Consider the following 14877-nt stretch of genomic DNA (forward strand, 5'->3'; position numbering starts at 1 on the left):
ATTTTCAATCAACATCCTATTCATCCTTTCTGTAACTCCATTTTATTAAGCCATGTATGGAGTAATATTCGACCATGATATACCATACTTATTTCAAAACACTTTTGAATTCCTTCTTGCATAAGTGTCCACTATTATCTATCATCATGATCCAGGGGATCATTAAAATTCTCAAAATTCAGAGTGCTCAAAAGTTCTCAAAATTGGTGCCAAAGCGAATATCTCATCGTCCTGAATCAAACATAACTTGTTTCACTCAAAACCAATAACGTATGCTCCCGATATCACGTTCTAATTGATTTGTCAAACAACTAAAATGTTTGTAATATTGGTTGCAGGTACAACTAGTCAGTAGTATGTACGCTGACTAGGCAGGTGACTCGGAAATTGATTGTGTGTTTGTGGGCCAATGGTTTTTCACCATGTATCTCAATCTGGTTGGTCGAAATTTCTTAGTTTTTGATTGGTTGTGGGTTCGTTGATGTGGTTCAATGATGGAGGGCCACATGGGCCAATCGTTGGCTTCCACATGGCCTCTGAAATGTGCAGTGAAATTTAGTATGGGGTCTAAGCACCCCATGGGAATCAAACTCATGACCTACCACCTAGCAACAACAAGCCATACTATCACACTATTCATTTGTTTCTTACCCATATTGTTCATGGGTTATATTTATAGTGGTAGCACAAATGTAATGGGGGAAGGTGCCAGGGCTAAGCCCTAGCCCATTTCCACACCCCACACCATAGGACCATGGCGGAGGGAGCCTAAGGCTAGGGATTAGCCTTGGCCCACAGTCCCAATGCTCACACCATGAAACCACTCTAGAGCCATAACAAAAAACCGCAGGCGGAGAGCAGAGGGGACCAGCCCCGGGCCAGATGTAGCTAATATGACCACCAACATAGAGTAGAAGGGGGCTTAGCCCTAGGTGCTTGCAGCCGCGCAAACCCTAGGTCATATAACTCATCACATGACCACAATCTACAGAGTTTCGGGCGCACGTGCCAGGTGGGCACCAGGCCCAGGTTTTATGGGTGCATACAACCATGATGCAACATGTTGGGGGCCTAGCTAGTGGGGGCAGGTGGTTAGCCTCGACCCCTAGGCACGTGGTCCCCATATGACCATATATTTTGGAATTGGGGGGTTAATGGACAATTTAACTGTGTGAAAATTTCACCTGAAGGGCGGGATTGTACGCGAGGTTTACACGTTGGTTCCCGGTTTGGGGTCATATTATGGCAGGATATACAATAAAGCCTAGAGACCAGTAGATAAGAAAATTCCTCACGGTGTAGGTGGAGAAATCTGGCAGCATCCATGTTTGTGTTAGGGCCTAGTGATCTGGTGGGGATTGTGGTAAAGACTGAGGAAACCTAATTTGTTTTTGTTTTGAGTCCCACATTCATGCTTGGAATATGCCTTGGGGGTGATTAGATGAAAGAAATATTTGGTTCAACAAGTGTATGGTAGGGTGTTTCATGGAAGTCTCAAACTTGTTTGGCTTGCATTCATTAATAATAACTTCTTCTTGGTATTTCATGTGTAAATGTATTGGGTTACATCCTTGTTATTTGTGTTGGTTATATGTTGGTTATGAGTATTGTTTTATGACATACTTGATGTATGTTGCTCATTATGTTTTGATTTGTAAATAGATGTACAATGAATATATGACCTAATAGATGATAATTAAGCTATTGTGATATGGGAAAATTTATTCTTTACGAATCTCAAATATGTATGAGACCCCTATGCTCAGATATGTTGTTATGACCTGTAGATTTTATATTTGTGACATGTTTGATGGAATGTCTATCATGGCTAGTAGGAGTCTTGTCAAGTCATTGAAGTGTTTTCATTTTCACCTTTTTCTAATGCCATTTATATTTTCTGAAAGTTTCATTAAGTTCTGAGCAGCGGTTTGAGCCTTGGCCCTCAAAAAGTGACAAATAATATGGGGTCGTAGGCTCAGAACTAGGTGGAAGTGGTTAGCTCTTGCCACACCACTATTTATACATATAGACACTTCATCAATTCCATTAAGACGCCATCCTCTCATAAGGGAAAGGATGTGCCCACCTAAGAGACCCTCAATGAGAAACCAACATTGCAATCCAAAGTAGACGAAATCTACATCTTATCATATGGGTCATTAGTATAAGATAATCTATGGAATCCATCTCCATGACTAGGACCCCACACATAGAGACATATAGAATAGTAGGTAAAAACCAAAAAGAAAATCTTATATCGTTATTAAATACTTAATTGATCAGTTATCTTTATTTTGTAACACATTTATTATCTTATTTAAATTTATATGCTTTTTTGTTACTTTCTTAACTATTTTACTTCTAACCCTATGTTTTCAACAAGAAAGTGTGTTGGTATCTAAGCTTTTTACTAATTTAAATTACTATAGAGGTTTTTACAAATTTTAAACCCATCAATTAAAGCAATTATAGTTCACAATTTTTTTTTGAACAATATGACAGACATGATTTAAATACTTCACTATTTTAAATACCAGTCAACGTGAAAAGTTTCTAATTACAAGAGAAGAGATTTTCTTTCCATCACCACATAGAACCTTACCATAAAACAATGTATTAACAAGTTTTTTGATGTTTCCTTGAATTTATGCCTTCTTACTGAAGTCAAACTGACAAAAATAAATTGAGTACCATATAATGACTTAGCATATTACGATTAAAAATCCATAAATATTTTACCTTCTTTTAATAGTTGAAATATTTTTCCATTTATCTTATTTATTGAAAAAAATTGTCTAATATATTCTTATGAATAAGCATATTGTGATGCTAAACAAATAACTTAAAATGTAATATGATCCTTCTAAAAAAAATTAATTTCAAAGGACTATTTCAAAATAATACATTTTATAGCCTATTCTTACAATCATGTAAGTGAGAATTTTTGCATTTGGGAACCCTCTAACTTGAAGTCTGCAGTTAATTTTGGTAGTAAATAAATAATTTCTTTTATTGCGGTTAAGTTAGTTTTTCTAGTAAATGAATGATTTTTTTATTACTCATTTTATTTGTCAAATTTTTTTACTTTGAAGTTCTGGAATCAACAAGTTATAACATCCAACATATTAAAGAAAAAAATTAACACAAAATTTGAACTAACAATTTCAAAAAAAATATTGTCACCTAATTTATATTTTAAAACTTGTAAAATTTATAATTAAATTTATTTATACCCACACAACTAAATTTTTTTATTATCAAAAATTTATTTTTAACAACCTAATCCAAAAAGCCCTAAAACCAACAACCCCATCGAGAAAGCCCTACAACCAAAATAAAAATAAGAATATGATGTAAATCTCTACATCCTTAGTGTCCCCCTAATATCGATGTAAATTTCCCATGCCTTCTGAATAATTTACACATTTTTACTGAGTTGGAGAATTCCCCAATGCCTTGTTTGTATTCACGATTAGCTTTTGGTTTTAGGATTACAATAGCCAACAATTCAGAAGCCAACCTAGACTGATTTCTAAGAATTAAAGTCAATTTTATTAATTAAATGCAATATGGTCATACAAGACAAAACAATTTATCTAAAACAACAACTTCAAACTCAGAAGTTCGACAACACACACTTCCTTCATTGATAGTTAATAAAATGATAATAAAACTATACAATAATATGTAAATGCATCCAAAGTACATCTCTTCCTACCAAAAGGGTCGCTGGACTTGCACATCATTAAAGTTTTATATTTGAAATTGAATCGAGCAGCCTTAATTTGGTACTCCGCTGGAATTAGTTGAATCCATCCTGAGAATATTTTCTCTGTTCGGTTACATCGGCCTCACCAAAGAGATATCCCGGGATATAATAACCCGTTACAAGATCTGACATCCAAAACCTTTTTAATAACCTGCAGCAGGCGTATCAACAGCCTGTTTTGGTTCTGCTCGAATTAATCCTCTACTTTCTGCCCTTTTGGTTCTGCGCGAATTAGTCCTCTACTTTCTGCCTTCAACGCTACTGAATTGTATCCTCGCCTGCACGGAAACATCAATTAAAACGGAACGGAATCAAGTAAAATAGTTTTTTATTTCTAATATAAACTTCGATTTTAAAAGTATGGAGATCATAATATGGTGTTGGAGATTTTAGCGGCGTTGTGAGGGGAGCTTACATAGCCTGAATGCCTAGATTTGATCCGCAATCATATCCATGCCCCTCAACTTGAGAAATTGATCCAGCAGCCGCAGATGAGGAAGAGATCTGGCCATGAGAAGCCTGTTGCTGATGTCGATTATGGAGTTGCCTTGGATGTTGTTGCAGTGGGGGACGGTGCCGAAGTCGGTGCGTCAGAGGTTCACAATGAAGCAGAGAACCATCTCTTCCCTAATCAATAATCTGTTTCTCTTCCCTAATCAATAATCTGTTGCAGAAACTCCGGGCTCAATATTTCAATTTGAAATCCTAGGCGGGAACGCATTTGAATTTTGAAATCTTTTGGTGCGGAGGTAGCATTAAATGCATTGAAGTTCATGTCTTATCTATGGCTGCTGGCGTCAGACTGCTGGCGTCAGAGTTGTCGTGGAGTCGCCGGGGATCGGGATGTCAGACATGGTGTACATGGATGACCCCCATGATATACATAGAGATGGGCCAGGTTACATTGGGCATTTAATACCCAATGTATGGCTGGTTAGCTCTGGCCGGATATTAGGGCCTCGATTTGGATGAGCGATCATGATGACCCACCAACTCATGGAGAGTCGAAAAACTGAACTCAAGCAATGTGTGTGTTTAACCTAACACACATGTGAGAGTCGAAGTATCACGTGCACATAACCGAGGGGCGAGTCACATGGGTGCGTTTAACTAAAAACGTACAATGGGAAAGGTGGGCATTTCCCAACACAACAGGTGTGGTGTGTAGCAAGTGTGTGGACGGGCGTGCGGATGTATGTGGGGACAGGTATATGGATGAGTGTGCATATGGGTCTGCGGATGGGCATGCAGATGAACGTGCAGATGGGCGTGTAGATGGGCGTGCGGATGATCGTTTAGACATGTGTGTGGACACAACACGCGGATGGATAGGTTGGTTGGGTTGTGCGGACATGCAAGTTGACCCAAGTGGAAGTGAACAAATGCAACCCTTGGATAAGTCGCATGCGTGGAAGGTGTATATATTGGACAATAGCCATTCATCCAAGGAAACCAAGGAGCTTAGCCAAAGGAGGAGTTCGACCAAAAATAAATAGATGTGAATTATAGAGGCAAGAACCTAGCAAGGATTGCTAACTCTAGGAGGAAGAGAAAAATTAGCAAAGGCATAACTGAAGTGTAGGAGGGCGAGTTTCCCCAGGCAGGCCGAGTTTCGCAGGTAGTGTGTTTCCGTAGACTGGTTTCACAGGCAGTGAAGGTCGGGTTTTCGCAAGAAGAACACAGAGGCATACTAGGTACTGGCTGAGTTTCCACAGGCAACGCCAAGCCCTTGGGCAGATTTGCATAGCCAAATTTTAGGGTTTCTCTGCATTGTGCCAACACTAAGGTTGGGCATGAAATGGGCGTATTTTTACTTATGCACCTAGCAGGGAGGAAGAGTACATCTGTTGAACATTTTGAGGGTAGTGCACATGATTAAGGTGTGACTATCCCATTGTAAAAATATTTTTACTTTTTAAGATTATAACAGTTTGGGGCAAGCTTCTTTGGGGATTTGCCCCCTACTGTGTAAATCTTATTTACATTGTTTTGCACTATTGTATTTATTATTTCCGCTACGTTTCTAAATGAAGTTAATGTTGTTTTCGTTGAATAATAAAAGAAGTGAATACTTAACAAGAATTGACTAAATTGACTAAGTGTTGGTAAGGCGAAGCAGAAACTTTAGCGAAAAGAGAAAAAGTTAGTCGGTGTCGTACAAGTTGTTGGTTAAGAAGGTTGGGGAGTCGCCTTAAGAATTGGGGCTGTAACAAAAAGCATGCCACCTACTCAAACCCTATTTTATGCGGCAGGCCAATAAGCAAGTTGCAAGGAAAAGAAACTAGTTTTGAAGCTACAAAAGTTTAGCTTGTTCCATTGAAGAAAAAAAAAAAATTGATGACAAACAAAAGTGCATTAATATTTCTTCACAAATCACACTTTGATGCTCTAAGAAATTCTCAAATTATCGTATCTATTTGCATTTCTAGTGAAATTTTAGGCCTCATATTCTGTGGAGTATCGAACGATTACGATTTGGAGAAATACATTTTCTTGTTCAAGGTAATGATTGTAGTAAACTTATGTTTGTGTGTTACAAACTGATTTATTTCTTTTCGAAATTTTGTAACAATAAATTTATTCAATTTCTTATATAGTGGAATTTATTAAGTACGCAAGATTTTACAATCTGTGGCAAGCTTCTTTAGTTGAAACATATGAAATAGATAAATTTACGCTCTTATTAACCCTTTCCCAGATAAATTTTTGCATTTGAACAATGGATTGATCTTTGAAGATGATTGTTCCTTTAAAATATGAATTTCTCTTTAATAAGCTATGTCCCCGGGTACGAAAATATTTTTCACAACAAAAATTCATGACCCTGCTAGAATTTATCTTATACAAGAGCATAGTCAATTTCTTCTTTGTATTTTTTGCGTGTGAGAAGTCGAAAACCCTCTTCAAACATAGATAGGTAAAAGCCTAAAGTTGTATAAGGTTATGTTTGCTTCCATTAATTAAAATATGTACAAATGTCTTTAAAATTTACAGTGTGTAATTCGTAGCCAATATGACTTTCGGAATGTAGTTAGCGTGTTCAAATTCTGATTCGAATACGATAGTGTACAGAAATAACGTGATTCAAAATTTTTCAATTTGCACAGAATTCGCCAGTATACTTCAAAAAAATTTATCTTATATGTTTGAAAATATACCAAATCTACTTTTAATGGGAATAAAAATGCATGTTGCTATGGCCTGTTCCGCTGATTTCTCCCTCTCACTGGTGAGAGAAACCTATTAATGATTTTTTGAAGATTTAAGCTACATTATTAAATCAATTTTGTCTACTTTAAAATCTCCTGCCCATATAATCCTCATATATCGAAAAACGAATCAATTCCTTACAAATAATTCGGCAGAATCGAACGAACCAACGAATATTCGATTTTTTCACCAATTCGACTAAATTTTGTAACTATAATAAAAACTAAACCATACTCATTGTTTCTAACAAAATTTGCAGTTTCACTGAAAAAATAGGTTTTTTCGAATTTTTCAAGCAATATTTAATTTTCTATTTATTCAAAATTATTCTCCTATAATGAAATGTTTTTGAAATAAATGCAATTATGTTGGAACTATGCCTTAGGCGTATCTTATAAATCTTGTTAATACCGTGTTCATTTTCAGTTACCTTGTATGAGACCTTCAACTTTCATTGTAAGTTGCAGCTTGCGACATATTAGGAATGAGCTTCAAAGACAATGGACTAGCACTTGCAAACCCCACGACCACCTACTGTAGACAAAGGAAATTATGTACAACAGTCAAAAGTTACAGTGGAACAGTAACAATAGTAGCGACACAAGATTTAGGTCAGCAACAAAAGTAACAAACTACATGTGAACCAAAAAATGTTAAAGAATTCAAACATAAAGCCCTTCAAACTCGAAACCATTGAACCATATGTTTTAATTACAACAACAACATGTGGATATGTTCTTTAAGGTGATGGAATCAAACCTCATTCATTAGCTCGGCCTCCAGAGTGCCATCGCGAATGTCGTTGTTCCACGACTCTTCCTCCATCAAATAGTTGGAAGTGTCATTATGATAGTGACGGGTGTAGACGATTGGGATGTATGGGCTCAAGAAGAATCAGTTATGCAACGAATTGCGGGGAGAATGTTAGCCAAGTGTTATATTTTAATTGGAGGGAGGAAAATGAAAATGGAGCTCGTTATTAGTTGGAGTGAACAATGCTTGTCCACCCCAATTTCATAGAGAGACACTTGTGAGTGTAATAATAATTTAGTTGTTGAATAATGCAGTGTATGTTCTTAGAATGTGAATTTTATTTTCTTAGAAAAGCATTTAGGAGAATATTATGTTTTGATGTTTATTTTCATGCATTTAAAACCATGTTAATTAAATTTCTACGTATTCTTGTATCATGGATTTGTATGGGAAGTACATATTCTTGTCTCAGGGATTTGTATAGGAAGTATAATATCATAAAACATTTTCTTAAACGTATAAATAATTAGATAATTAAATAATTATCTATTAAGCCAAGTTTTAGATAATTATTAAATTGAGATATTATATAAATAATTTATTATTTATGAATTATAATATATTATCATTGTAATCTATTAACCCAAAAGAAAACATAGACATTATTTTTTTTAATTACAAATTCATGTCTTCCAGGTAAAGAATTACATTAACTATTTTGAAATTAAATTTTAGTTATCTTCTAAAAGAAAAAATTCCTAATAATTCTTCCCATTGTCATGTAATTACTTTACTCCACTATAACATTGCATAGAAAAAGATCAATAGGTAATAAAATATGATTGACATTTTCACTTTCAAGTAGTATAGTTTCATTAAAATCCTCTTTAGTAACACTCTATATGCCAATATAGATAGGTTCATTTCCTTTGAACATAATATTTTATATCAACATTACATGTGTAAATAAACATTAGTAACATGTTACCCTTCATTAGCCTGAGCATTTTTTAATCTTTGGGTAGTTGGGATACCTACTCACTTTTGTGTTTATTGAAAGAGGATTTTATGGTAAATTTTTTGTTAATGTGATGTGATGATGCATATTCCCTTTGTTAAACTTTTTATAATTATTAAGATGGAATTGTTTGTATTCACATTTTTGGGCAATTACATAATTTACAACACAATTCAGATTCCCTAATGTAATTTGTAATCTAGGAGGAAATTCACGCTTACTAAAATATTGTTAAAAAATTTGAGTTATTTATCTAAAATATTGTTAAAAAAAAATTGAGTTATTTATGCATGCATGGAAATCCTTGAATTTTATAACATTCTCAATTTTATCCTCTTTTTACACTTGATTTGAGGTCCCACCAACTCATTTGTACATCATACTAGATATTAGGGGTTTCATGGCCTAATTTGTGACATGAAGGGTTGTTATAATGCTCCATGGGGGTAACTTGACCTGGTATACATGCATAACATGCCTTTGTGACATATTGTGAGTGTGTATGAGCATTATTTGAGGATAATTCCCATTTGGAGGTCCTTATTTCATCATTTTCAAAACATTTATGCCTTGGAGGTCCATATAACCACCTTGGAGGAAATGTATATGGCCCGATTTGCACATTTTGAGGAGGTGGTTAAATATCTGCACACCTTCAGGTCCCTTGGAGGCTATCATTACACTGTAATCACTCTTTCTGTAGGTTTTAACCTCGTATAGAAATTACCTGCATACGAATTCTAAAAACAAAAAATAAACAATGGCGAGAGAGTAACACATAAAAAAATATACACAAAGATTTTCCCTTACATCCCAAAACCGGGACTACTAGATTGATTTTTCTTTATGTTCCTTTCAATGTTACAATAAATATATATACATGCCAAAGCATCCATAAACCTCAATCCATTAAACCTGGATTAGAACATAACTGTCGTTTCCTTGACCGGATCTACAAAATACCATGGATCGAAAACCATCGTACCCAAAACCATGTGCGAAATCCATGCACAAAACCATAGATAAGTATGCCCACCCAGTCATGGAAGGAATATAACACAACCCAACATTCTCCCACTTGTTGTTTTCTTTCCATAGGGGGGCCATGAGAGCTTAGTCATTGATCCAGCCCAACAACGACCACTGTTTCTCTACACCAAGAGAACTTCTCAGAGCTCATAGACCTTGTCAATGCATCTGCAGTATTCTTCAAAGTGTCTACTTTTACCAGAAACACTTTTTTGTCTTCTACCATATCCCTCACAAAGTGATACTGAACATAAATGTACTTTGTCTTTGAATTATAAGAAGAGTTCTTTGCCAATAAAATTTCACTTTGGCTATCACAGTCTATCCTTATAGCTCATTGTACTAACCCCATACATGAACACAATATTTGCAACCAATCTGCTTCCTTTCTTACATGAGTGGTTGCCATGTATTCTGGCTCTGTAGTTGACAGTGTCACTACAGATTGTATCTTACTCATCCATCTGACTGCACCTACAAATAGGTTAAACACATACCCACTTGTAGATATTCTCTGATCTAGATCTCCAGCCCAGTCTGCATCAACAAAGCCACGGATGTCCAAAACACTATCCAATCCTCGTCTTCCCTAGTTTTGACATAAACCTGCTCAATACTCCCACTACATGTGCAATGTCTGGTCTAGTACAGACCATCACATACATCGGGCTACCAACTACACTTGCATATGGAACATGAGACATGTCCTCTTCCTCTTCTTGTGTCTTGGGAGACTGTTCAACAGATAACTTTACACCTACAGGAATAGGAACCTTCACCAGTTTACTCTCCTGCATATTAAACCTCTGCAGTATTGTCTCGACATACTTCCTCTGGTTTAACCAGAGCTTCCTCTTTACCTAATATCGTTTAATTTCCACGCCCAAAATATAGTTTGCAACACCAATATCTTTCATGTCGAATTTGGAGGAAAATTGGGTCTTCAAATCCTATATAATTTCTTTTTCATTTTCAACCAACAACATATCATCCACATACAAGACTAGATAAATAATATGGTCACCAATTAATTTAAAATACACACAGTGATATTCTTTTCTTTTGGTGAAGCCAAGTCCCCGCATAAATGTATCAAATTTCTGATACCACATCCTTAGTGATTGTTTTAACCTATACATTGAATTTTTTAACTTGTATATCAATTCATTCTTACCCTTCATCACAAATCCTGCAGGTCGCTTATGTAGATCTCTGCTTCCAGATCCCCATGAAGAAACGTTGTCTTCACATCCATATGTTCTACCTAAAAATAAAAAGAAACAGTGACAGATAAAAGTAATATAATAGAAGCTACCTTGGCAACATGAGAACACATATCACTAAAATCAATTCCCAGCACCTGAGAATAACATTTTGCTACCAACCGAGCTCTATATTTCTCCACCTTTCCTTCTGCATTCATCTTCTTCTTGAACACCCATTTGTTGCCAATCGGTTTCCTTCCAGCCGATAACTCCACCAGATCCCAAGCCTCATTTTTGTGCAAAGATGACATTTCATCAACCATGGCCTCTTTCTAGAGTTTTCCATCCTCTGAATCTATTGCTTCCTTCACAGTTATGGGATCATCATCAGTAATAGATAAAGAAAAATTTGAATAGAAAGAAGATGGACTATACCTTTCTGTCTGCCTTCTTTCTTGAACTGATCTTCTAATAACTAGATTTTGTGGCCCTTCATATTATGATTCCTCTTCTGCTGTAGAATTTGATTCTTCCTCCTTTAGCTCAAACTCGATATTCTTAGGTTCCTTTGCTAGGACTTCATGTTTAATAACATTTTTCACCTCTCTAAACACCACATCTCAACTGTGAAAAACCTTCCTTGTCATTGGGTTCCAAAGCTTATAACCTTTTAAACCATCCTTATACCCAATAAAGATGCACTTTTCAGATTTAATATCCATCTTTGTTATTTTCTTATTTGGAACATGTACATATGTATCACATCCAAATACCCTCAGATGTGAAAGAGAAGGTTTCTTACCAGTCCATACCTCTTGTGGAGTTTTATCCTCCAACGCTGATGAAGGTGATCTGTTAATCAGGTCACATGCAGTGTCCACCACCTCTACCAAGAATTCCTATTCTAATTTGGCACCACTGAGCATCCTTCTTGCCCTTTCCATCAACGTCTTTTTCATTCTTTCTGCAACTCCATTTTTATCAGGTGCATATGGAGTATTATTATACTGTGCTATACCACATTTCTTACAGAACTCTTCAAATCCCTTCTTGAAAAACTCTCCACCTCTATCCTCAACACCTTTATCTTCTTCTCTGTCTGGTTTTCCACCAAAGCCTTAAATTCTTTAAACCTGTCAAAGACTTCAGATTTCTTCTTTAGGAAATATATCCATGTATTACTTGAGAAATCATCTATAAATGATACATAGTACATAGACTTACCCAGTGATGGAACCAACATAGGTCCAAACACATCATTGTGCATAAGATCTAATATTTTTTTTGCCCTCTTACCACCAGAGGGTAAACTCACTCGATTTTGCTTCCCATATATGCAATTTTCATAAAAATCAAAATCCAAAGAGCTATTAGACATACCTTCTACCATACCTTTACCATGAAGTATTTGAAGGCACTTGTCTCCAATATGTCCAAGCTTTTGATGCCATAGCATGGTATTTTCTCCAGAGACCACTAGATTTTCTACTCCACTTTCAAGAACCACATAATTATTGCACCCATCAATAACAATGCTACCTTGCAGCTTGTATAGAGTTCCAATCCGAACTCCTCACATCGATACCAATGCTCCCCAAGCCATCTTGTAGGTATCTTTCTTGAACATTGTTTTCACAGCTGCATCATCCATCTTGCTTACAGAAATCATATTTCTAGCTAATGCAGGAATAAGTAGAACACCCGGAAGTGCTCTAATCCTTCCACCTTGCAACTTCAACTTGACTTTTCCACAAGAAATGATTCTAACCTTCCTATCATCTCCTAAGAAGATATCACCACCATCATATTTCTCATACTCATATAATGACTCTATGGGGAGTGAAGTGAAAGGATGCACCTGAGTCAATCAATCATGCCTCATGATCTACATGTGTACTTGAAGAAGAAGCCAAGTAGACATCCCCACCTTCATCTGAGGTGGTTTTTGCCTCTCCTAAAGGAGCATCATCAGATCCCTTTCCTTTCTCAGGAGCTTTAGATTTACAGTCCCTTTTGTAGTGCCCTTCCTTTCCACATTTCCAGCACACCTTTACAAGTTTTCCTGGAGATTTAGATCTCCCACTTGACGAATTATTTTTGTTTCTATTCTGGGATCGTCCTCATATAGACAATGCATCACCATTTTGGCTCTCCATATTTTTCCATCTCATATCACTATTACAAAATTCATAATTAATTACTAAACAAACGACTAAAATTTGCATATAAACGACCATTTTTCAGTCGGTGACCAGCAGTAGCTAATTTACAGTATCTTATAACGCGACCAACTTTTAGTCCTTTTTAGCTTAGTAATTAATTCGTTTGTATAACCTTTATCATCTAGTAGTATATTTAGTCATTAATTTAGTAATTGATTTATTCATTAATTGCCACAATTAATGATCAAATATATTACTATATGATCACACGAGAAAACCAATTAATGACCAAAATGTTAGTCGTTTAATAAGATACTGTAAATTAGCTACTAATATTCATATATATGCAAATTTTAGTCATCGTTTGAAACCAACTAATGACCAAAGAAATATGACTAAATTTTGGTCGTGTTATAAGATACTATAAATTAGCTACTAATAGTCTTATATACGCAAAATTTAGTTGTCATTTGTAATCACAAATTTATCATTTGCAGTAGTGATTTATCTTTTTTTTGGTAGTTTCATATTCATTATATAAATGACTAATTTAGTAGTTCATATTTATTTCATTTACTTTTATCAATAATTATTATAAATGACTAATTTAGTCGTATATTCATTTTATTTGTGTTCATCATTAATCAATATAAACTACTAATTTAGTATTTTTAGATCGATTTTATGTGTTCACTATTAATCAACATAAATGAATTAGTATGATTTTGCGACTAAATTTAAAAAATGTCATACAATGTGCATGTTCTTCTAATATGAAAACACATAGTTACATATGTTAATTACAATACTAAACAATATCAAGTGCAACTATAAATAATTTCAACCACATAAATTATATTATATGAAATATTAAAGTATTACAATATGAGTTTCCAACTTAATATTGGTTGGACTACAATTTACACATGAAATGATGTTTCGTCACTTCGAAACATTATCATTGTGTTGCCAAGGCATTGCAGGTGAATTCACCAACTTTGAAGACTTGACCATCAATCTCTATGTGTGTATCTTATGTGGGATATTTACTCTAAGGGTATCACTAGATCAACTCTCTTGTCTCTCCCTTTTGGAATTTGTCGCTCCAGTGTTATTTCTCTCAGCCTCTTTTTTCAATTCCTTCTTTTTACCATCAATATTGAGTTCCTTTTCTAAAAACAAAATAATATACAATGCAGAGTGTAAGACATAAAATACAATTAACACTAGAATATAAACTAAAGTAGACTATAAATACTTTATACGACATATACCTCAACATCAACAATGTCATTTTTCCCCATACAAGCAAGAAACTCGAACAAGTTTTCTTCAGTTGGACGATAGTGGCCACTATAATGTGGCTAGATGACCTGTATAAACAAAGAAAATAAAATGTCACCATATAAAATAACACCTTAGTAACTTAGTATTCAACCTTCAAGGAAAGCTTAAGCACAATCATGCCAACTAAGTTACATGCTAAAAATCTCAAGGTGTAGATAACTTATGAAAACAAATAATATGAGGTGTGATGTTTAATTCTTTTCATTTTATTCACAACAACATTTCATTTTCTATTGCGTGAACTTGGTCAAGTATATAAACATGTGCTCAAATAACAACATGAAAGTAAACTTTTTTATATTCATGATTTTTTTTAACACAAAATAGCTATAAGGATTCCAATCAATATCATGTAATACTAATTTCATCTTCAAGCTTTGGTTG

The 14877-nt window shown here is 35.1% G+C and overlaps 1 protein-coding gene across 1 annotated transcript; it reads right to left on the minus strand.

Moving 5' to 3' along the window:
• Window positions 1-3742: 3742 nt before the first annotated feature.
• Window positions 3743-4623, minus strand: LOC149171684 (uncharacterized). Its single transcript, XM_089426051.1, has 3 exons — window positions 4573-4623; window positions 4185-4396; window positions 3743-4047 (listed from the first exon to the last, which is right to left on the minus strand). The coding sequence occupies exons 1-3, from the start codon at window positions 4621-4623 to the stop codon at window positions 3963-3965; spliced, it is 348 nt and encodes a 115-aa protein (XP_089282177.1). The 3' UTR covers window positions 3743-3962.
• Between the last annotated feature and the right edge of the window lie 10254 nt (window positions 4624-14877).

This window comes from Pinus tabuliformis, chromosome 4_2, assembly GCF_031772625.1.
Source record: "Pinus tabuliformis cultivar Carrire ecotype Pingquan chromosome 4_2, CPIR1, whole genome shotgun sequence".
In the NCBI taxonomy this organism is placed as follows: domain Eukaryota; kingdom Viridiplantae; phylum Streptophyta; class Pinopsida; order Pinales; family Pinaceae; genus Pinus; species Pinus tabuliformis.